The sequence below is a fragment of the Amia ocellicauda genome, chromosome 21 (genome assembly GCF_036373705.1).
Source record: "Amia ocellicauda isolate fAmiCal2 chromosome 21, fAmiCal2.hap1, whole genome shotgun sequence".
NCBI classification, from domain to species: Eukaryota; Metazoa; Chordata; class Actinopteri; order Amiiformes; family Amiidae; genus Amia; species Amia ocellicauda.
In genome coordinates, this window is record NC_089870.1 from 13,677,885 (window position 1) to 13,701,367 (window position 23,483).

General features: G+C 40.9%; 1 protein-coding gene across 12 annotated transcripts in view; it reads left to right on the plus strand.

The window, feature by feature from the left end:
- The window catches only part of evla (Enah/Vasp-like a), a 77,366-nt gene extending 61,894 nt beyond the window's left edge, over positions 1-15,472 (plus strand). For 5 of the 12 annotated variants that reach the window (XM_066694407.1, XM_066694412.1, XM_066694404.1 and 2 more), the window contains 12 exons: positions 7,602-7,665; positions 8,289-8,353; positions 8,802-9,674; positions 11,320-11,582; positions 11,801-11,919; positions 12,325-12,385; positions 12,489-12,549; positions 12,667-12,727; positions 12,851-12,913; positions 13,650-13,716; positions 13,921-13,978; positions 14,616-15,472. In XM_066694407.1, coding sequence (XP_066550504.1) covers positions 7,602-7,665; positions 8,289-8,353; positions 8,802-9,674; positions 11,320-11,582; positions 11,801-11,919; positions 12,325-12,385; positions 12,489-12,549; positions 12,667-12,727; positions 12,851-12,913; positions 13,650-13,716; positions 13,921-13,978; positions 14,616-14,653 — 1,793 coding nt within the window. In that variant the 3' untranslated portion in view covers positions 14,654-15,472. The remainder of the gene's footprint in view (positions 1-7,601; positions 7,666-8,288; positions 8,354-8,801; positions 9,675-11,319; positions 11,583-11,800; positions 11,920-12,324; positions 12,386-12,488; positions 12,550-12,666; positions 12,728-12,850; positions 12,914-13,649; positions 13,717-13,920; positions 13,979-14,615) is intronic. The other 7 variants (XM_066694406.1, XM_066694405.1, XM_066694408.1 and 4 more) reach the window with 7 other exon arrangements.
- The last annotated feature ends 8,011 nt before the right edge of the window (positions 15,473-23,483 follow it).

The window sequence follows — 23,483 nt, forward strand, 5'->3', positions numbered from 1 at the left end:
ATGCTGAATAAGTGCCAGAAAAAGAAGAAGCAGCAAAAACAGAGTATGCCTGGCCAAGAGCTCCCACCAGGAAAATCCAGGATAGTCTGTTCGGCTGTCATCAAGCTTAGTAAGTATTACAGACAAATATACATTCTCTGGCAGTTAAAAGCAAACCTGTTATTTTACTATTTAGTAAGGATACATACACTATTTTAATACCAAAGCTATTTTCCTGTCTTGGCATGTATTACTAGGTGTGTGTGATGGAGGGCAGTAGTACTTCATGAGTGTTGTTTTCTGGAATTGCTGTTTATATTGGCAGGGAGAGGGCAGTATTTATGTTTACAGATGGTAAGACTATTCAGGCAATGGGAATGATATTGTATGCAGTGTTTGTCAACCCAGGCTCCCAGATTATAGACACATTAATGTAACTGGCAGCATTTGCTCGAGAGGAGCAGGAAATCAGAAAACAACAGGCCCCAGGAGGGGCCCCTGCCACCGACTCGGTGAGGATCGAGCCCCAGAGTTGGAGCACAATGACCTTTCCACAGCCAGGATGAGGCCCTGAGACATCCACACAGAAGAAGCTGCCGTTCCTTAACTCTGAAATGAGTATGTCACCAGAAGAAACAATGCCTGGCAACCGATAGGACAATCAGAGACAATCAACATCATTTTGAAAAACTTAGTTGGACCTCATGGGAAAGGCTCCCACTTTCACTCTGCTATGACTTCCTCAGACGTCATTGGTTTGAAGATAGACACTGGATAGTTTTGTGCAAGTGGGGTAGCAATAATCTTTATCCATCCATACTTTTGGTAGTTGGTTATTGAAACCTTGGTGCTGTTGCTTTCTCCACCTGATGCAAAAGCAACTGAGTATTTTGATTTGCTCAAAGCTCTGCCTCCAAGTCATTACAAGAAACATATAGCATGTCTTTGCACCTGTACAGGACTGTTTGTATTGGATATCTCACACAACCAGGACTGCTGTGCTGTATTAATGGTAACCTTCTTCTGTAGTATCTCAGTTCAGGTGTTATTTGTGTGTAAAAGGCAGTATTTTAGTAGGACAGAGATATGGAAGAACTGCAGAGATATTAATTAGAGTCAGTAAATGTAACACATCACAGACCAGGTAGCACACACACAAAAAAATGCCAACCCATTGACCCAGTGAGGATTTTATAAAAAGCTCTGTATGGATTTAATAAGGCAGAGCCGACACTGGATACATACACAGTGAAATAATGTTTCTTCTTGATTCATTAGGAATTGGGCAGCCTGGGGATTTGCATGTAGGAAATAGTGTCTGACTTACATCTAGAGATAAGAAGACAGTGATGTTCAAGGGTGATGGAAGGGTTTGAGATCCCAGATTCTGTTGGGATAAAGCTGAAGTTATTGGTTTGAAAGAACCCCCATCCCTCCCTCTGCATCTCTTTTCTTCCTTATCTCTCACTTTCTTTCCTGCTATGCTGTATCTCTCTGTGCGCTGCATGTACCACACACTGACAGCCTTTGGGAAAAATATGAATGGAATGGGTTTTGCGGCTTTCTTCCTGATTGAGACGCATTTCTGTGAGGTAGCAGCAGAAGTGCAGTGAAAACTTGTTTCTGCTTTGAACCCCTCACAATGACCAGATGATGTGTCAGTTCCCACCGGATTAAATGCAGTAGAACAGCTTGTTTAGCTTAAATTGAACACATCTCACTGCAAATCTTTATGTCAGCCAGCTGAATGGTATGTCAAATATATAGTAGCAAGAAACATTTCAAATGTTACTTCTGTAAACATTTGTGCTGCTTTAGATTGTTTTTATGAAAAAGAAACACAACAAAAATAACACTTAAGAGGTGGTATATGATTACAGCTGGCTCAAAAGGTTATTGGCTGGTATTTTGATAGGAAATAAGTGATCTCCCTGATGGCACTTTTAATAGCTTACTTAGAATAGTGCTCTGCATTTGTGCTCAGCATTTTGTTTTCCTAAAGGGAATACTGGGTTGCTATCTATAGAGGTTCAGTACGAGAATGAAACTTGCAAACTTCTCTCTCTTGTGGATTTGCTAATAACAACAACAGGAGCAGACACACACATTGGAAGATACACTGTGTATGTGATTTGAAGACCTTAGCCATTTTTCTTTAGGTGTTTCCATAATCCCACTACACTTATTGCATCTGTAGATACATGTGCAGGAAACATAGTATCCTCCTGGCAGAAATTTACAGTTTTCTATATTCTGAGGTGGGGGGAGGGGGGGTTGGGATCCAACTTTATTAAATAAAATATATGAAAGAATAAAGGGCCTGAGACTTGTCATGAATAATGTAAAGTTCTTTGCTTTGGGATGATCCAATCGATATGAGGTATTACTTTATTGCCATCTGCCAAATTATCATTTTTTCCTCTCTGTTCCAAAATCTATTTCATCCTTACAGTAAAAGGTAATATGTAATGGAATATCATATATCATCTTAGAAAAATAATATCACTGGCCCACTACAGGCCCCACTTTTGCTCTTGTTCTTAAAGTCAGGCCCTCTGTGAATTTTATGAGCAAAATGTGTCAAAACTGCAGAAACTCGTAGGATTTTAACAAGCTCTGGCCTCAGCCGACTCTAGTACAGTGAGCTCAATTAACCTTGGGTGCTTTGTCAGCACCCAGTCTGCGGAATATTGAAGTGAAGAATCCCCCATTGTCCGCCCGACATAAAGGTAGCTTTCTTTGTCTTCAGTCCAAGCAGGAGCACATCCACATTATCAAAGGTCACCAGCTGGAGATACTCAGAGTTGCCTCCAGATACTACCAAAAACGGAATGTAATGTATTTGTGGAGACCTCTTCAATAAATAACTAAATTACTTAATTTATCAATAATATAACCACCGGCGAGACCACTTTGCTCTTATGTCTGCTCCACCTAGAGGGTTTGAACTGCCAAGCTCTTGTCCTGAAAGACTTAAAATATGGGAAAACGTATAGGAGTTCTCAGAGGATCTTCACCCTGATTCGTCAGACCAGTGTGTCTGCAACAGGGAGAATGGAGGTATCCGGCCGGCCCAGGGTGCATAGAGAGGAGAAGGCCCCTCTGTTCAAAAGTCTGTAATGAAATATTTAAGGTGTGCTGAACACTTCCCTGCTGGTGTGGCAGTATTAGTTACAGGCTGGGGGAACCTGATCCGTGCTGCCAGGCCAGCTACGGGCGAGCGCCGCAGGTGTGCCGAGGTGTGTGTGAGGCCGAGAGCAGGGCCGAGCCTCACTATGGTCAGCAGGGAATGGGTCTGCCAGTGCTTCTGCCTCTGCCACTGCAGCCGCTTCTTCTTCTGCAGAATGTCCTGTAGGTAACCGCACTCTCTTTGTCTTTGTTTGGGTTTCACAATGTTGTATTGCTTCCTTTAATCTGTTAAAGCAGACTTGTCAATGTAGGAGTTTGTGATCAGTTAAGACTGAGTAGGTTTGTTGTTTTTTTTGTTTGGCTTTTCGTAATCAGGGTTTGACTTAGAATTAGAAAGTAGATAAGATAATAAAGAACTACACTGTTGTTATCAGATATTTAATACTGTATTATTATATAGATAAATAATTTATAATTTGAATACATTTTACAGAACAAAAAATGATGCTATCAAATGACATATGGCTGTTTGAGGTGATCTGAAGATACCAATAAAGACCAAACCGAGATTAGGAGACAGTTTTATCTTGGAATCATCATCGTGGTGTATTTATTGAGCTATTTGCCCTGGTGCTGCATCGCAAGTGTGTTCAGCTATCTGAGCATTACAGCCTTTTTGTTTCAGTGCCTTTCGTTTGATATATGAATAGTATTGGACTGTGGTGAAGTCTTCATCGCTGCCATTTAAATCAATGTGAATTGTAGCTTGCTTTCTCGGTTCAGGCTAGCTTACTGTCAATACATGTAAGCACACCGGAGGAGTTCAACCGAACCTTGGCAGTGGTATTATTCATTACATAATGGCACGAGGCTGTGGATGAATTAAAGATGGAGGAGCACTGCACTCACATTGTCTTGGCTGATAAGTGTTCTTAAGTTGCATCACTTTGTGTGGTTTGTTTCTTAAGTAATAGGAGCTATTGAAAGCATCCCTGTGATTGTGTAGGCCCGGCTAAGATGCTAGGTTAGTTGAGGAAGCGGATGGGGCCAGAAATAGTAAAAAAAAATCCAGAGAGTGAGGTTTTTTCTTGTTCTATTCTTTTTTTTTGAAGTGTCACAAAAGTGATGTTTTTTCATAAAAAGTCATCATGGCAGTACACACTCTTTCAGGACGTCTATTATTATCTGGATGTGTCAGCTTAAAAAACAAACAAAAACACAATGTCTTGGCAGAAGACTGAGATGGTTCACCACACAGACAGTGCGAGGCAAAGGCATGCACTATGTTTATTCTGGGACAAAGAGCTACCGGCCCAATTGCACTGGGGTTTCCTGTTCAAGAGCATGTGGTTTTGTAGTCATGAAGTGTATTAGAAAAAGAGATGCTCTGGGGCTGCAGCACAGACGTTTGCTGCCTTTATTTTTATTTTTCAAAGCCACTGTCTTGCTGAATTCCTCCCTTCTCTGCACCTGCAAAGAAACAATTTTTAAAATAAAATAAAAAACAGTTTGTTAACGGGGTAAAGGTATCAGAGTATGTGATGAAAGGGCCATTGTATCATTGGACAGCAGCCTCCTGTAGTTTGAGATAATTAGAAAGCCGTCTGCATAAAGTGCCTTTTACCCAGCCAGTATACATGAACAGTATACCTTTGCCACCTGAGGGAAGTGGTTTTAGCAGCTACTGAAGTGCCTGTGACCACTGGATGCCTCAGTTATGGTCCGATGGGGCCTCAAATCTCAATGCGATCTCAAACATTTCTGTTGTTTATAGCAGTCCATGTCCTGATATACAGTGTGCAAACTGAGGATAATCTGGAGCCACATACTTGGGAAATGCTTTCATAGTTAATAGTGTCCTCCATGGAATTGCAGTGTTTGTGGACAGTACTGCAAAAGTACTGTAAAATTACAAAAAGCGAAAAGTGGCACATGATTTGCCGCCCATCAACTGAAGCTATAATTGCTAGTAAAATTTCTGTTGCATTTTGCCAGCAAGAGAGGAGAAAGACCAGTCAGATATGTCACATTCTCTATATTCATTAAATCAAAAAGACCCAAATGATTTTTGTTTGCCTATTTTTGTAATCTTTGTAATTGTTGTTAGTTTTCTTTCTATTTTCAGAAGTGTTTGTAGAGATACAGAGGAAACGCTGTAATCGATTAATAAGAATGTTTTGGCAGACGTACCAGAGAGATGTGTGGGGGAAGATTTTGATGAAAACATAAGCTTTACTTCAAAATGTTACAGCCTCTCAGCTGTTACTTTCAGAGGACTCTTCCTGTCTCCACTAAACGTGTTATTCTGGCAGCTCTTTGTAATTGGAGTGTAATGAGTCTCCAGAGAGACAGGTCTTCATTGGGAATGTGATACGCAGTTCCCTGGCCTATGAAGGAAGGTTCCAGGCTGGGTCCGGCTGGATTCCAGTGCACCGTGTACCTCAAGCATAGTAGTTAGGAAGCTGGATTAGGATTCAAATGAGGTGGGAAAATGTTTAAGAAACAAATTGAAAAATGCAATTTCTAATAAAGTTAAGTGCTTTCCCTAGAATCTTGTCAATTTTACTGTATAATAAGTTTAGACTCCAGGAACACCTGTTACAGAAGTCACTGCCCTTTCACCTCTATAGTAACTTCAGATGAAGAAGAATGCTTCCAACTTTTATAGTGTCAACAGGGTAAAAATATGTTTTGTTTCCTATACAATATATGGTGATTCGAAATCTTTCTCAGAGGTGTTTTGAGCGATTCTGTGAATTTAAACAGGGACATTTATATCTTTATGTGCTGTATGCTATGTGTGTGTTCAATAAAAAAATGTAATTGCTTTCAATTTTCTAAAATGTTATTAAAAGTGATGCAATAAGAAACATTTTTTTCTTGACAGATGAAACTGTGAATAGTGTGAATCTATTATTATTATTATTATTGCTACAGATTATATTGCTAAACGTTCGCAGCTATGGTTGATTTAGCGGATTATTATTGCAGTCTTTGAACAGAAGCATTTTCCCACTGAAGTACACTTGTCAGTTCAGAAAGGCTTGCTGTGCCTCAGTGTGTTATCACAGTTCCAATGAATGGAGTGCCATTCAGATAGGAAAATAATACTAAATTTTGTTACATTCTCCAAAGGCATGATAATCACTTCAAACCTTCCCCAAATAAAAAGACAAAGCAATCACAGATAGATGATTGCATTAGGCATGAGGAACACAAGGTGGAAGGCAGCCAAAATTGCAGCATATACAGTTTCCTGGAGGAGACCCAGTTTTCCCTGTCTGATAGAGGTAACTTGAACTTGATTTACAGAAGAATAAGCGGGGAAATGAGGAGCAGGTTAATGTGTGCACCTATTGAGTGATGGGCCTGCACGCATTGGCGGCGCTCAGAGGGACGGCTGGCGTCACGTGGCAGGGAGCACGCTGGTTTCCACGGAGTGTCATGTGAGAATAGGGAACCTTGTGCTGTAACTAGAGAGCCATGTTTATAAGCAGAAGCTTCTCCCCAAGAATCCGCAAGAGCCGGCTGTTCCAAGAAGAAAGCTCTCAAAACAGACCCTCATTTATTACAATCTTCGACTTTTGTAGGAGAATGTTGTATTAATGTACACTACTGGAAGCACACACACACATACAGGCATTTATATTTATTTGTCTTTAATGTGATATATTCTCTCTCTCATTCTATTTATATATATTTACTCATTTATGTATGTATATACTGAACACCATAGTAAACAATCATTTTATTCATTTTTATCTGCAACCTGTTTGTTTATTTTAGGCTTGTTATGAATATAGACAGGAAGTACAAGTTTGTATGTACGATTGTTTTCATTTTTGACGTATATATGTGTGTGTGTGTCTGTGGGTGTGTATGTGTACATTGTTGTTATCGCTCTTTAGCAGTCCTGAGCTCAATTGATGTACTGCTATCTCTAACTCTCTGCCTCCTTTGCCACGGAAACCCTAGTCTGGGCCTGTGTTTATGTCTGACTGTAGAGGGAAACAGCCCTCAGACACTGAACTGAGGGTTAGAATGAAAACCATTTATGATTTTTATGGGCTGGGTTATGACTCGGACAGACTGGCTTTAGCTTGTTTGATTTTCTCACATCCTGCATCTCAGTGTTAGTGTCAGGGAAACTTTAGAGTCCGTGCTGCTGGCTGGAGTCAGGAATCAGACCAGGAAGGGTTTTTGACAATTCGGTCCCCCACTCTAGTCTGTAGCAATGTATTACATGGTGTTGGACTGTAGACTTCAATGGCCAAAGAGGTGAGCTACCAAAAATGATAATTAAATCAATTTAAAAAACACTCTAAAGGACATTTCAGATTTTGAACTGGAGGACTGCTTATTTCCACAAAGAATGGCTATGATGAGGTTCAATTTCCTTATTTGTATAAATCAAAATAAATAAAAAATAAAATAATGTAAAGATCATATCACTGGTCATATTTACCAGGCTGTCTCTCTTCTTCCTCCCCCAGGCCCAACCGTCCAGCGCCAGGTCCCGAACGGGCCCTCAGCGGACGACATGGAGGTGCAGAGAAGGTAAGGCTGCCATTCAATCACAGAAGACTGTTAAATGAATCCAGGTAAAACTATAATCTGCTGTTCTCTTGAATTACAGACAGACAGAGAAATATATGTTTTAGGACGAAAAATAATATAATGCAGACAGGTCTGAACCACAGAGAAGTAGGTGCTATGATAGACTTGATCTGAAATATTCTTCCTCAGGGACACAGTCTTTGAAAGCTAAAAATGGCAACAAATGTCCATGCTTGAAGGATGTTTTCTTTTCTTTGTTTAGACCCAAGAGGATTAGAAATGTTGCAGCTACCATTCCTGAAGCCATGTCTGCATGTTGTTTATGTGGATGCTATATTTAATAGACTGCTAGAAGATAAGAAACTTATTTCCTCTGCTAGCAAACACTTCCTCCTAGTGGTGTCAAAAGACATTACAGCACAGCAGGCTGCGTGGCAGAAGATTGCCAGTGTGTACTTCTTCTCATTTGCACTGCAGAGGCCAGAGGCTTACTCAAAACCTGGTTCTGTTGTCTTACGGGTGTGTTTGCTGGACTTCAGATTGTGTGGCTTTGGATTGGGACCCTTTGCTGGTGTTCAGTAGGGAAGCCGACTGATCCAGCTTTTCTATGTGTGTCTCTGCAGGCAGATGATGGAGCAGCAGCAGCTCCAGGCGCAGATAGAGAGGGATCGAAGGGCATCCACCTCAGGTAAGCACCCAACGCCTGGGAGGCCAGAACAGGAGGCCAGCCACAGGGCGAGCGCACTGGAGAGAAAGACTGTCTGCCACTTCACAATGAGTTTGCCCACCTTCCAGCACCTCTTGTAGGAATGCTGGTTAAAATGGCTCATGCTGTGGCACTAGCCCAAAATCCTCAGCAATTACATACATAAATTGCTTCTGTGGCACCCTTAGACATCTTACCTGGACCACTTTGAGAGGTGATGTAATAGGGGGAGGGATTACCCTGTGTCTGAATTCTGTCCCTCTTTCTTTTCTTTTTTCCACCTGTGTTTATTCGTAAAAAATACACTTTGTTTACAGTATGTGCATGTTTTGCTCCATATCAGTTTTTCTGACTTATTTTTTTTCCTTTTCTTTTCTCATTCTCATTCTTTCTTTTTCTTTGTTGACTGTTTCTCTGTGTCTCTTTTTAGTTTCCACCCTTCAGATCAAAGTGTCCTCCTCCCCCTCTCAGTCTCACTCCCCCCCTCCTGAGTACAGTCACTGTCGAGCTGGGGCCGTGCCGCCCCCGTCCTATGCCAAGGTCACCTCCTCCCCCTCCTCTACCTCCTCCTCCCGGGATGGAGAGGGGGGCAGCGTCTCCTTCCAGACAGACAGCACGTGTGACTCCCCTCAGAAGAAAGTCCCTGTAGCCTCCCAGCTCTCCACCTCCCTTGCCTCTGCTTTCTCCCCAGTGCAGCCCGGGGTCGGCACCCTCCCCCGAAACATCCGACAGATCCCGCTTTCCCCCCCGCTGCCCTCCTCACATGCTCCTGTGCTGCCCCCCAAGCCCGGAGCCTGGCCCTCCCCAAACATGTTCTCTCCTCTGTCCCCCTCGCCCCCAGTGGTGATGACTCTGGCCCCCATGAAGCAGGTCTGCCCCCAGCCTGTGCTCCCAGTTGCCCTTCCTCTTCTTTCCCTTCATAACGGGCGGGTCAAAGGTCACACTGATCTTTCAGCCCACCAGCAGGGGGTGGAGCCTTCCAACGGCCACCTGGAGGATTATTTCAGCCACCAGCAGCAGCCACTCTACCCACCCAGCTCCGCCTCCCACCCCGCCCTCTTCAAAAACCAAGATGGCTTATTCGCTCCCTGTTGCGAGCCAGTTCCCCTGCCTGCCCTGATTGGCCATCCCATTCACAGTCCCGCTCACCACCCGCAGTTCTCCTCTGTTATGCTGCAACAGCAGCTGTACCAGGCCAACCCCCTTTTCGTCTCTTTACCCCCCTCTTACACTGCTCTATCCGAGGGGGCCCCGCCCAAGAAGACCCCCCCTCCTCCTTCTCAGGCTGCTGTGCCCCACTCCAGTAAGTACCTCCGAGCCCCCCGGGCAGGGCAGGGCTGTGGCTGGCAGTCTTCCTCTTTATGTGGTGTTCTGATGGCCAGACGCCAGGCCTCCCAGGTCGCTCCTCACACACACCGGGCCCCCGAGTGCACAGTTCAGCACGAGCCCAGTCTACATTGACAGCTCAGAAGTCAAAGCATTGTTGAGAAAGTTGGTTATAGATGTATTTAATAGGAGTTTAGCTTAGAATTATATGAATAGCTATTATTGTACTCTAATGGAGGAATAACAGAGGGAAATTGAGTGTAGTGAACAACAAAAAACAACAACAGTGCAGCACTGTTGTCTGGGCAGTGCTTCTGAAGTCCAGTTTTTTGGCAAACTTTGGTTAGTCTACAGCGAATGTATGTTTATCATGAAATATGGTGTGTTCAAATGTTGTACTGCTGAACAGACAGATGTACAGTTATTTAAAAAAATATATGTTCTCAGTTCCACAGACTTCTGTGGCTGAAATATGGCATCTATGTCATTCTTCTCTTTAACCCAGAATTAATCTCCAATCTCTGTTAATTACTATTAATAACATTGTACAATATAGATGACAAATTATGTAAAACTGACTGAAAGTAAGATTCTCATGTCACTGAGACTTCACCGAGAGCCATTCTGAGGAAATCAGTCTGTACCATAGCCATGTGTCCCTGCCCCTCCCGCCCCCCCATCCCCACTGCAAAAAGTACAAGAATCTGCCAGGTGTGCCAGATTAGGTGCTGTTTCTTGCGCTGTATAACAGCTTTCCTATTAATCCATCTTTGTCTGTCCAGCTGTCCTGCATCGGTGTGCCTGCTCACCATTCGTACACTGTCTCAGTCCACAGTCTGTGCTGAGATAGCTGGTGTGTACTGAGTGTGCATGCACACCTTCATAAAGTTTATATTTTCTGGTTGAAATACTGCCTGGGTGTGGAAAGCTTGTTGTGTGAGGGAAGTTCTTATGGTGTGATTTGTATTTCATATGTATTTCAGCCTGCATCTTCACATATTCAGAAGTGTGAACAGCCTGATCGGCAGCATTGTACAGGTTCAGGTTACATATCAAACAATGGTATCATAACCAAAAGATTTTCATATATGCATATAACTGTCCAAGTCCAATTGACTGTTATCAAAAGAATATACAGGGCTTCCAGTGTGTGTTACACAGAATGCATGAGTAAAACCCTACGGTTGCTGTCATGGCAGCCCATTCATTCTAATTTGAGTCCCTTGCATCCCGGTGCAGTGTTCACTGTGCAGTCCTGGCGCTATCCCAGCAGGCCCTCTGATCACGGACGGTGGAGGTTATGTAGTGTATTCTATCCACTTGATACAGGGAATCGGGGATCTGATAGCTTGATGGTATTTGGGTAGAATATAACTTTAAATTCACTTTAAAATTGGTCAGCGTGCATGAATGTAGTGCATGAGAGCATACGAATGTCTTACCGCATCGGTCTGCTCAGAGCTCATGGAGTTCAGTCATGTCCAGCCCTCTCTAAGGAATGACAGTTGTTTGGACTGCACTGCTGTTTCATTGTTAAGCTGGGGGGGCAACACGTGTTTTCATTCTCCACTTTTCTGTTGTGCCGTGTGTGTGACGGTGCACCTGTCTCTGTCTCCACACAGGTCCGCCCATCCCTCCGGGACACCCCTCTGCGTTCTCCGTGGCCCCCCCGGCTCCAGCTTCGGTTCCGGCTCCAGCCCCGGTCTCAGTCGGGGGCCCCCCTCCCCCGCCGCCTCCTCCTGGACCCCCTCCCCCCTCTACCGGGGCCCCCCCGCCCCCCCCTCCGCTGCCGGCTGGTGGAGGGCCGGGGGGGCCGGGCGAGGAGAGCCCAGGGGCGGGGCTGGCAGCGGCATTGGCTGGAGCCAAACTGCGTAAAGTGCAACGGGTGAGTGCCCAGTTAGCCCTTGACTGCAGCCACAGATAATGCCCTGGGCAAAGTCTGCCATTTCTTTTGAGGGCCCTTGTAGAACGTTGTTGGGTTTAAAGAGCTCAGGTGGCATACGAGCCTAGGGTTTGGACCTCTCTATCGAATTGCAGTTGCTCTCTAGCTGCCCAGTTCCCTGGCTGACATAGTAGTGATGCCCTCTTGTTTTGTACCCTCAGTCTGAAGAAGGGTCGGGGGGCACCAGCCCTAGCGGTGCAGCAAAGAATGATGCCAACCGGACGAGTGGTGGAGGGGGGCTGATGCAGGAAATGAATGCCCTGCTCGCACGAAGGTTAGAGTAAGACAACAGGGAGCTTTATTATTCCTCTTACCGCCGTTTCTAACACACTGTCACTTCCCAAAATGAAGAGCCTTGAGAAAACAAGACTACAATTTTTTACAGTTTTGTGTGTTGGGGGGGTGGGGGGAATTAGCAGTGGCTATAGTGGATTCATGTCAAAAGGCAAGGAGTTAGATTGCTTACACACCAGTTACATTGTTTAACAGTGCATTTATATTCTACTGAAGAAGAGAAAACAACCATTTTTTAAAACCATTTATGCAATATTCAGTAAGTTTTGACTTTGGGACGTAGCCCATAATGCTTTGCTGCACCACAGGTTCTTCAATTATGGCCATTCCCCCATTGCCTATTAATAGGTATATGTATATGTATTTATTTCAAACTTTATTTTCTCGACAGAAGGAAAGCAGCAACACAGACAGAAAAATCTGGTGACAAGAAGGAAGAAGAAAGCCAGAATGTGAGTCAGACACCTAGTCCTGCCTATTCTGAGGAAGTTGTTTTACAAAATCGTCATCATTATTATTATTATTACTATTATTAACAATGTGTCTGTTTTGCAGGAGGATAACAGCCTGTCTCCGTCTCCTGTGACCCGTGGTCCCGGACAGCAGAACTCCACAGGTGAGTGCAGCTGTGACAGTTGTTCACTCGGCTCACTGCAGCTGGATGCCCTGCATGTCTCCTCATAGACCTACTGACCCCCAGGTTTGACTGGAGCTTCATTTTTACCCCTGACAGATCCTCTGAAGAAGCCATGGGATCGGGCCAATTCTGCGGACAAGTCTTCATTGGTATCAAGGTGAGCTTCACAGGCCATGCCACTGACCCCTCACTCCTCACATGCACAGCACGGTACAGACTGGGGGGGGGGTGGGGGGCAATGTCATATCTTTTACTGATCATTTCATTCCCATTGATATAGAAGTACCGCAGTGCCGAAGAGTCCTGAAGTTAAGAGCAGCTCACAGTCTCCATTAAGCACTAGGTATCTCTCCTGTATTTTCCATTCAGGCCAGCTGTCCTCCAGCATCTTCTGCTGCCGCCGCCACTGCTTTCATCTCCATGTGCAGCTCTGTGAGGCCGCAGCCTCGATCTCCTGCAAAACAAAGCAACGCAGGCTGCACCAAGTCCATACAGCAGCTCACGCACTGTGCTTGCTGCTTCCGGCTTCGTGTTTATTTGCAGCAGTTTCGGTCCAGATATTCTGGGAAATAGAAAGCGAAAAGAGAAAAAAGGCCATTTGTGATTTGGAGAAGCATTAATAGAGGAAGAAGAGTTTTGTTTAGCTCCTTTTGCCACATTGGATGTATGCTGTCATTCATGTCTCAGATTTTCACCAAGGTGTGTGCAGACTGCTGCTTCCAGTTCAGGTGTCCAGAGTCTGATTTGTGCTTCAGGTCTGCACTGAGAAGGGCACAGGGTAGACAGGCATCTAAGCACTTCTACAGAAGAAAGTCCAGGTGAAATAGATTTGTAGTCAGTTCAAAGAAGGGATTATTTACTGATCAAGGTAATCATTTCAATGCCTATTATTCACACAAAGAGAGTGGATGGTAATCTATCTATTCACGTTTAGTAATTAATCAGCCACAGTTTCCTACTGCAGTGAGTAGTATGGTTAGGATGGACTGGTGCCCTTCTCACAGGTGGGGGGCTCTCAGAGCTGTGCTGCCGAGCGATGGTGGACAGTGATGTCATTTCTGTCTCGTTTTGTCCTTCAGGGTGAAACCAGTCGGCAGCAGCAACGACATGCCCACAGACGCCTTAGATTTTGACAGAATGAAGCAGGTAAGGACAGTCAGCTGCACATGCAAATACACACAGAAACACAGGATTGGTAATCGACCGCTAATGCAACAACAACACTAGGGCAGTAAATGTTTTGTTATTATCAGACAGATGTTAGATACTCTCCCACAGACCTCTGCACGGTGAAACAAATGTTGGAAAATCAAATAGATGACAAATGGGTGTATTTCTTCTTCATAACAGGAGATACTGGAGGAGGTTGTACGTGAATTGCACAAAGTGAAGGATGAGATAATTGATGGTAAGTGTGGTTTTTCTATTCTGGACAGTTTACCGTGCAATAATATTACATGCAGGTGCTAAAATTTGCGTTGGAGTCGTCTTTTTTTATCCTGCTGTCCTGACAAACAACAGGCAGAAGAGTGTGACAGAAGATACATGTGTTCCTCAAATTTAAAGGGATTTTATTTGCAGAAATCTGAGCAGCGATGTTTTTAAAAGACAATAATATTACTGAATACATTTGGAAAACCAAAATAAGCAGAAATTAATGTTGACCATTTATCCCAGTACACTGAACCAAGCCAGGGGTAAAAACTGAACAGAATTCGGTTCATCTTTCTGAGCTGTACTCCTGCCACAGAAATATCCTTTAATGAGGAACAAACAAATCTGTATTTGTTGCCAAATCTAGTGTATAAACACTGTCATCAGTTGAGAATAGCTAAACATAGTCAACTCAAGCACCAAAATGTGAATATTATAGAATAAATGTCTGCTATCAAAATAAATTACAGATTGATAGATTATGTTAATAACAAATTGCTGGTGTTTTATCTATATATCTCATTGCAGTTCAGTTGTATCTCTTCATTGTAGAAATAATTACTTTAAAATACCCTTAAAACCCTGTTTGTTTGTTTTTCCTTGTTTTCCAGCCATTAGACAAGAACTTAGTAGAATTAGTACAACATAATATCTCTGACAGTGTGTAAGACAGTAGGACGTGTGAAGGGTTCTGAGGGAAGGAGAGCGAGAGAAGTGGAGGAAGAGAGGAAGAGAGGAGCCACAAGGAAAGGAAGAGAAGAAGAGACCAGAAGACACTCGCACTGATTTGTCTGTATTCAGATTTTTTTTTCTCTGTACATTTAGACTCAACCCAGTTTGCAGCTTGCTGCTTTCAGTCTGCATAATGTTAAGTCTTAAATAAGTTTAAAAGAAATTGAAGTTAAGAACTTGTTTTCTAGATTTTTTTTGTTTTACTTTTTGTTTATTAGCACTATTATTATTATTATTACATTATAATATATTATTTTTCAAACAAACGTTGCACACCATTGTATGTCAGCCTTTTATATTTTATATATATTTTTTTTTCTTTGGTTGTTGAAAATACAATTCTAAGCACATACACGGTTTGCTTTATAGTTACATGACCTCAGCATAATTATTTTTATTTTAAAGAGTTTTTTATCCTTTGCCAACACAGATGTATGAAATCACTGGAAAAATAAAAACCGAAAAAAAAAGTTTGAACCTGAGCTAGTTGTGGAAGAATAGATACAGTTGCTCTTTGAATATTGCAACCTTATAAACGATACATCAATACACCAGAGTATTTGTGATCATGTTGTTAATAAAATGTTTATTGGCTGCAAGGATTTGGTGAAGTATTGTTCGTTTTATTTCCCTTTTTGACCAAGTGCTTCCTGGTTTTAAAAAAAAGAAAAAAGACAAAAAAAGAAAAGAAAATCCACTGAGTTTTAAATCCATTTAAATAAAACTGTGAACAATGTTTTTGGTGTTTGAAGTGATCTTTTTCTGAGTGATAAGGCCTGAATTTGAGTGCTTTGTTTTCATTTCACGTCTCTCTTCTATTTACCAGCATCTAGCATTCACCTGTAGGACAGGATATTACTTGACAGTCAAATTCAAGTTTTCGTATGTGTTTTTTCATAGCATAGCTGCACATTCGATGTCACTCTCTCTGTTGGGAAACGTAGTCTTTCCTTAACAACATAAAATAAATTGCACATGTATATCTCTCAATTTCCTTGCTTTCATTAGGTTTGCTATTCATGCACAATGGTGTGGTGTGTGGGTTGCAAAGTAAATATTTAACCTGGAGGTGTAAACCTTTCAAACCAGAAGAGATTAAGCGACTGGAGACTAAAGATTTAGAAGACGTTGGACTTTAGCAACCAATGCACCCACATTTGTTTAATATAGTAGATTATATAGGCATCCATTTCATCTGCTGTGTTTATTTAATTGGTAGATATGTAATATGTAGCGCCTACAGGGCAGACTTTACAAATGTTAGGTTACAAATTATTATTAAATTGTAATAACCTAAACTGGTTATACTTGTTCTAATGCATATTATAAGTTAAATTATGTTTCTAGTAAATCTGAATACAGTATATTGGATCAGGAATATATTCATTTTGAAGCATTTCTTTCTGCCAAGCTGATCATTCTTTATGTTCATATACAAAATATTCAGGCAGGCAGTCATGCATGTTGTGCTTCTCTGTGACTCAGTGTCAGGAGTTTCATTCTATAACCTGGCAGTGCTAACCTGGCAGTGCCTGGGTTCGAATCCTGGCGGAGTGTGTTTCATCCATGAATCTGTTTTTTTGTGCTGTGTCTTGATGCCAGTAGATATAATAGATCTTCGAGAAAATTCATTTTAAGTCTCTTGTGGCTCAGCATGTAGGCAGCTGGTCTCAAAGCTGACAGGTCCCGGGTTTGAGTCTTTGTGCTGCACATTTCTTGTGCATTATTTTATTGCTAGAGGGGGCAGTGTGAGGTATAATTATATTATGTATTTAATTAGGAAATTATGAGTTATTGACAATAATAACAAAAGAGATGTCTTTAATTTGTTTTAATCTCCTTATTTCTTAATTAATTTTGCTATTTTATTTCCTTATAATAATTTATATCTGATGTTTTTATTACTATTCATGTATTCTTTTATATAGTTGCATAAATTGTTAGTTTGTTCTTAGACATGATAATCCTCTAAAATTACCGAGCACTGCTTTTTCTTTTTTTTTTTTACTGTTCATTTAAGGCTGGATCAGTTAAGAGATTTCTCTAAAACAGCCGATTTTTTGTCACGGTAAAGCATTAGAATCAAAGAAAAACGCACACGACGCTCAGGACTGCCACCCGGTGGACAAATGTGTGAATTACTCAAAATAAAATACATATTTAAAACGTAGATTTAATTTTGATGGTTTATTCATCAATTTAGTTGTGTGGGTATTCAGTTTGTTTTAGGTCATTCACAGGCTTTAAAGAAACATCTTTAAACGTTATAATTTATATGATAACTTATTTTGTGTTGGGACAGGTAATAACAAAGCATTTATTTAAATGGTCTTTAATGTAATTCACACATTTGTCCACCGGGTGGCAGTCCTGAGCGTCGTGTGCGTTTTTCTTTGATTCTAATGCTTTACCGTGACAAAAAATCGGCTGTTTTAGAGAAATCTCTTAACTGATCCAGCCTTAAATGAACAGTAAAAAAAAAAAAGAAAAAGCAGTGCTCGGTAATTTTAGAGGATTATCATGTCTAAGAACAAACTAACAATGTATGCAACTATATAAAAGAATACATGAATAGTAATAAAAACACCAGATATAAATTATTATAAGGAAATAAAATTACAAAATTAATTAAGAAATAAGGAGATTAAAACCAATTAAAAACATCTCTTTACTTCTGTTATTATTGTCTATAAATCATAATTAAATACAAAAGATAATTATGTCAAGCTTACACTGCTCCCTGAACCTAAAGCAGGGTAACTAGTACATGACTGAGAGAGTTTCATAGGACAGGTGCTCCACCAGGATTTGAAACCTGGGCCCCACTGGGATGGAGAGCAGGATTTCTTGCAGTGAGCCACGAAGTACTCTTCCAACTTATATGAATATCATGTACATCAACCTCACACTGTCCTCTCCAGCTCTAAAACAGCAGATAGATAATGAGATGATAAGCAGATGCAACACCTGGATTCAAACCCAAGGCCTGCCATCTTCTGGCAAACACTGCATACATTGAGCCACAAAGACATCTACTATGAATGCCTCAATGATCTGGTATGTCAACCTCACACTCCCCCCTCTAGCAATAAAACAATGCAGAAGCAAGAGATTTCCAGGAGACGGGGGCTCCAGCACAGACACAAACTCAGGACTTGCCAGCTTTGAGACCAGCACCCTACATGGTGAGCCACAAAGGACTTCCGAAGCAGTTCTTTGAACATCTGCTATATCCGCCACACAGTGCCCCCTCTGGCACCAAAACACAACAGAAATTGAAGAAAGACACTGCTCGAGGATTTGAACCCAGGACCTGGTCATGCACAGAGCAACACACAATGGAGTGAGCCACGCAGAACTGCCTGCTCATTTGTCCACATATGTGATATAACCACCTTACACGCCCTCATACGGTCCATGTCTGAATGTCATTTAGCATGTCATGTGTGTAAATAAGGAAACCTGGTATATACCTGTTCATATAGTTAAATGATTAACATGATTAAAACTGTTTTATTGAATGTTCTCAAAGCCCAACTGATATTTCCTCTTGATACACAAGACATCCAAGTGATTTAATCACAGACTCTCGGTCTCGCCAGTAAAATACATGTATTGTGAGCATGTGTTCTTTTTTAAGAAGTGCAAGCATGACTTGTTATTATTATTATATTATTATCTTTGATGTCATTCATAATTGTAGACATTCAATTGTGAAGTATCAATACATTATGTATTTAATGGATAAGTTAGTAATTGCCCATAGTAATTCAAAGGCTCTAAATTACAGAGCACTGCTGTTTGCCTTCAAACCTGTTAATTTAAGGGCTGGATACTTCAGAGATTTCTCTAAAACAGCCGATTTTTTGTCACGGTAAAGCATTAGAATCAAAGAAAAACGCACACGACGCTCAGGACTGCCACCCGGTGGACAAATGTGTGAATTACTCAAAATAAAATACATATTTAAAACGTAGATTTAATTTTGATGGTTTATTCATCAATTTAGTTGTGTGGGTATTCAGTTTGTTTTAGGTCATTCACAGGCTTTAAAGAAACATCTTTAAACGTTATAATTTATATGATAACTTATTTTGTGTTGGGACAGGTAATAACAAAGCATTTATTTAAATGGTCTTTAATGTAATTCACACATTTGTCCACCGGGTGGCAGTCCTGAGCGTCGTGTGCGTTTTTCTTTGATTCTAATGCTTTACCGTGACAAAAAATCGGCTGTTTTAGAGAAATCTCTTAACTGATCCAGCCTTAAATGAACAGTAAAAAAAAAAAAGAAAAAGCAGTGCTCGGTAATTTTAGAGGATTATCATGTCTAAGAACAAACTAACAATGTATGCAACTATATAAAAGAATACATGAATAGTAATAAAAACACCAGATATAAATTATTATAAGGAAATAAAATTGCAAAATTAATTAAGAAATAAGGAGATTAAAACCAATTAAAAACATCTCTTTACTTCTGTTATTATTGTCTATAAATCATAATTAAATACAAAAGATAATTATGTCAAGCTTACACTGCTCCCTGAACCTAAAGCAGGGTAACTAGTACATGACTGAGAGAGTTTCATAGGACAGGTGCTCCACCAGGATTTGAAACCTGGGCCCCACTGGGATGGAGAGCAGGATTTCTTGCAGTGAGCCACGAAGTACTCTTCCAACTTATATGAATATCATGTACATCAACCTCACACTGTCCTCTCCAGCTCTAAAACAGCAGATAGATAATGAGATGATAAGCAGATGCAACACCTGGATTCAAACCCAAGGCCTGCCATCTTCTGGCAAACACTGCATACATTGAGCCACAAAGACATCTACTATGAATGCCTCAATGATCTGGTATGTCAACCTCACACTCCCCCCTCTAGCAATAAAACAATGCAGAAGCAAGAGATTTCCAGGAGACGGGGGCTCCAGCACAGACACAAACTCAGGACTTGCCAGCTTTGAGACCAGCACCCTACATGGTGAGCCACAAAGGACTTCCGAAGCAGTTCTTTGAACATCTGCTATATCCGCCACACAGTGCCCCCTCTGGCACCAAAACACAACAGAAATTGAAGAAAGACACTGCTCGAGGATTTGAACCCAGGACCTGGTCATGCACAGAGCAACACACAATGGAGTGAGCCACGCAGAACTGCCTGCTCATTTGTCCACATATGTGATATAACCACCTTACACGCCCTCATACGGTCCATGTCTGAATGTCATTTAGCATGTCATGTGTGTAAATAAGGAAACCTGGTATATACCTGTTCATATAGTTAAATGATTAACATGATTAAAACTGTTTTATTGAATGTTCTCAAAGCCCAACTGATATTTCCTCTTGATACACAAGACATCCAAGTGATTTAATCACAGACTCTCGGTCTCGCCAGTAAAATACATGTATTGTGAGCATGTGTTCTTTTTTAAGAAGTGCAAGCATGACTTGTTATTATTATTATATTATTATCTTTGATGTCATTCATAATTGTAGACATTCAATTGTGAAGTATCAATACATTATGTATTTAATGGATAAGTTAGTAATTGCCCATAGTAATTCAAAGGCTCTAAATTACAGAGCACTGCTGTTTGCCTTCAAACCTGTTAATTTAAGGGCTGGATACTTCAGAGATTTCTCTAAAACAGCCGATTTTTTGTCACGGTAAAGCATTAGAATCAAAGAAAAACGCACACGACGCTCAGGACTGCCACCCGGTGGACAAATGTGTGAATTACTCAAAATAAAATACATATTTAAAACGTAGATTTAATTTTGATGGTTTATTCATCAATTTAGTTGTGTGGGTATTCAGTTTGTTTTAGGTCATTCACAGGCTTTAAAGAAACATCTTTAAACGTTATAATTTATATGATAACTTATTTTGTGTTGGGACAGGTAATAACAAAGCATTTATTTAAATGGTCTTTAATGTAATTCACACATTTGTCCACCGGGTGGCAGTCCTGAGCGTCGTGTGCGTTTTTCTTTGATTCTAATGCTTTACCGTGACAAAAAATCGGCTGTTTTAGAGAAATCTCTTAACTGATCCAGCCTTAAATGAACAGTAAAAAAAAAAAAGAAAAAGCAGTGCTCGGTAATTTTAGAGGATTATCATGTCTAAGAACAAACTAACAATGTATGCAACTATATAAAAGAATACATGAATAGTAATAAAAACACCAGATATAAATTATTATAAGGAAATAAAATTGCAAAATTAATTAAGAAATAAGGAGATTAAAACCAATTAAAAACATCTCTTTACTTCTGTTATTATTGTCTATAAATCATAATTAAATACAAAAGATAATTATGTCAAGCTTACACTGCCCCCTGAACCTAAAGCAGGGTAACTAGTACATGACTGAGAGAGTTTCATAGGACAGGTGCTCCACCAGGATTTGAAACCTGGGCCCCACTGGGATGGAGAGCAGGATTTCTTGCAGTGAGCCACGAAGTACTCTTCCAACTTATATGAATATCATGTACATCAACCTCACACTGTCCTCTCCAGCTCTAAAACAGCAGATAGATAATGAGATGATAAGCAGATGCAACACCTGGATTCAAACCCAGGTCCTGCCATCTTCTGGCAAACACTGCATACATTGAGCCACAAAGACATCTACTATGAATGCCTCAATGATCTGGTATGTCAACCTCACACTCCCCCCTCTAGCAATAAAACAATGCAGAAGCAAGAGATTTCCAGGAGACGGGGGCTCCAGCACAGACACAAACTCAGGACTTGCCAGCTTTGAGACCAGCACCCTACATGGTGAGCCACAAAGGACTTCCGAAGCAGTTCTTTGAACATCTGCTATATCCGCCACACAGTGCCCCCTCTGGCACCAAAACACAACAGAAATTGAAGAAAGACACTGCTCGAGGATTTGAACCCAGGACCTGGTCATGCACAGAGCAACACACAATGGAGTGAGCCACGCAGAACTGCCTGCTCATTTGTCCACATATGTGATATAACCACCTTACACGCCCTCATACGGTCCATGTCTGAATGTCATTTAGCATGTCATGTGTGTAAATAAGGAAACCTGGTATATACCTGTTCATATAGTTAAATGATTAACATGATTAAAACTGTTTTATTGAATGTTCTCAAAGCCCAACTGATATTTCCTCTTGATACACAAGACATCCAAGTGATTTAATCACAGACTCTCGGTCTCGCCAGTAAAATACATGTATTGTGAGCATGTGTTCTTTTTTAAGAAGTGCAAGCATGACTTGTTATTATTATTATATTATTATCTTTGATGTCATTCATAATTGTAGACATTCAATTGTGAAGTATCAATACATTATGTATTTAATGGATAAGTTAGTAATTGCCCATAGTAATTCAAAGGCTCTAAATTACAGAGCACTGCTGTTTGCCTTCAAACCTGTTAATTTAAGGGCTGGATACTTCAGAGATTTCTCTAAAACAGCCGATTTTTTGTCACGGTAAAGCATTAGAATCAAAGAAAAACGCACACGACGCTCAGGACTGCCACCCGGTGGACAAATGTGTGAATTACTCAAAATAAAATACATATTTAAAACGTAGATTTAATTTTGATGGTTTATTCATCAATTTAGTTGTGTGGGTATTCAGTTTGTTTTAGGTCATTCACAGGCTTTAAAGAAACATCTTTAAACGTTATAATTTATATGATAACTTATTTTGTGTTGGGACAGGTAATAACAAAGCATTTATTTAAATGGTCTTTAATGTAATTCACACATTTGTCCACCGGGTGGCAGTCCTGAGCGTCGTGTGCGTTTTTCTTTGATTCTAATGCTTTACCGTGACAAAAAATCGGCTGTTTTAGAGAAATCTCTTAACTGATCCAGCCTTAAATGAACAGTAAAAAAAAAAAAGAAAAAGCAGTGCTCGGTAATTTTAGAGGATTATCATGTCTAAGAACAAACTAACAATGTATGCAACTATATAAAAGAATACATGAATAGTAATAAAAACACCAGATATAAATTATTATAAGGAAATAAAATTGCAAAATTAATTAAGAAATAAGGAGATTAAAACCAATTAAAAACATCTCTTTACTTCTGTTATTATTGTCTATAAATCATAATTAAATACAAAAGATAATTATGTCAAGCTTACACTGCCCCCTGAACCTAAAGCAGGGTAACTAGTACATGACTGAGAGAGTTTCATAGGACAGGTGCTCCACCAGGATTTGAAACCTGGGCCCCACTGGGATGGAGAGCAGGATTTCTTGCAGTGAGCCACGAAGTACTCTTCCAACTTATATGAATATCATGTACATCAACCTCACACTGTCCTCTCCAGCTCTAAAACAGCAGATAGATAATGAGATGATAAGCAGATGCAACACCTGGATTCAAACCCAGGTCCTGCCATCTTCTGGCAAACACTGCATACATTGAGCCACAAAGACATCTACTGTGAATGCCTCAATGATCTGGTATATCAACCTCACACTCCCCCCTCTAGCAATAAAACAATGCAGAAGCAAGAGATTTCCAGGAGACAGGGGCTCCAGCACAGACACAAACTCAGGACTTGCCAGCTTTGAGACCAGCACCCTACATGGTGAGCCACAAAGGACTTCCGAAGCAGTTCTTTGAACATCTGCTATATCCGCCACACAGTGCCCCCTCTGGCACCAAAACACAAAGGAAATTGAAGAAAGACACTGCTCAAGGATTTGAACCCAGGACCTGGCCATCCACAGAG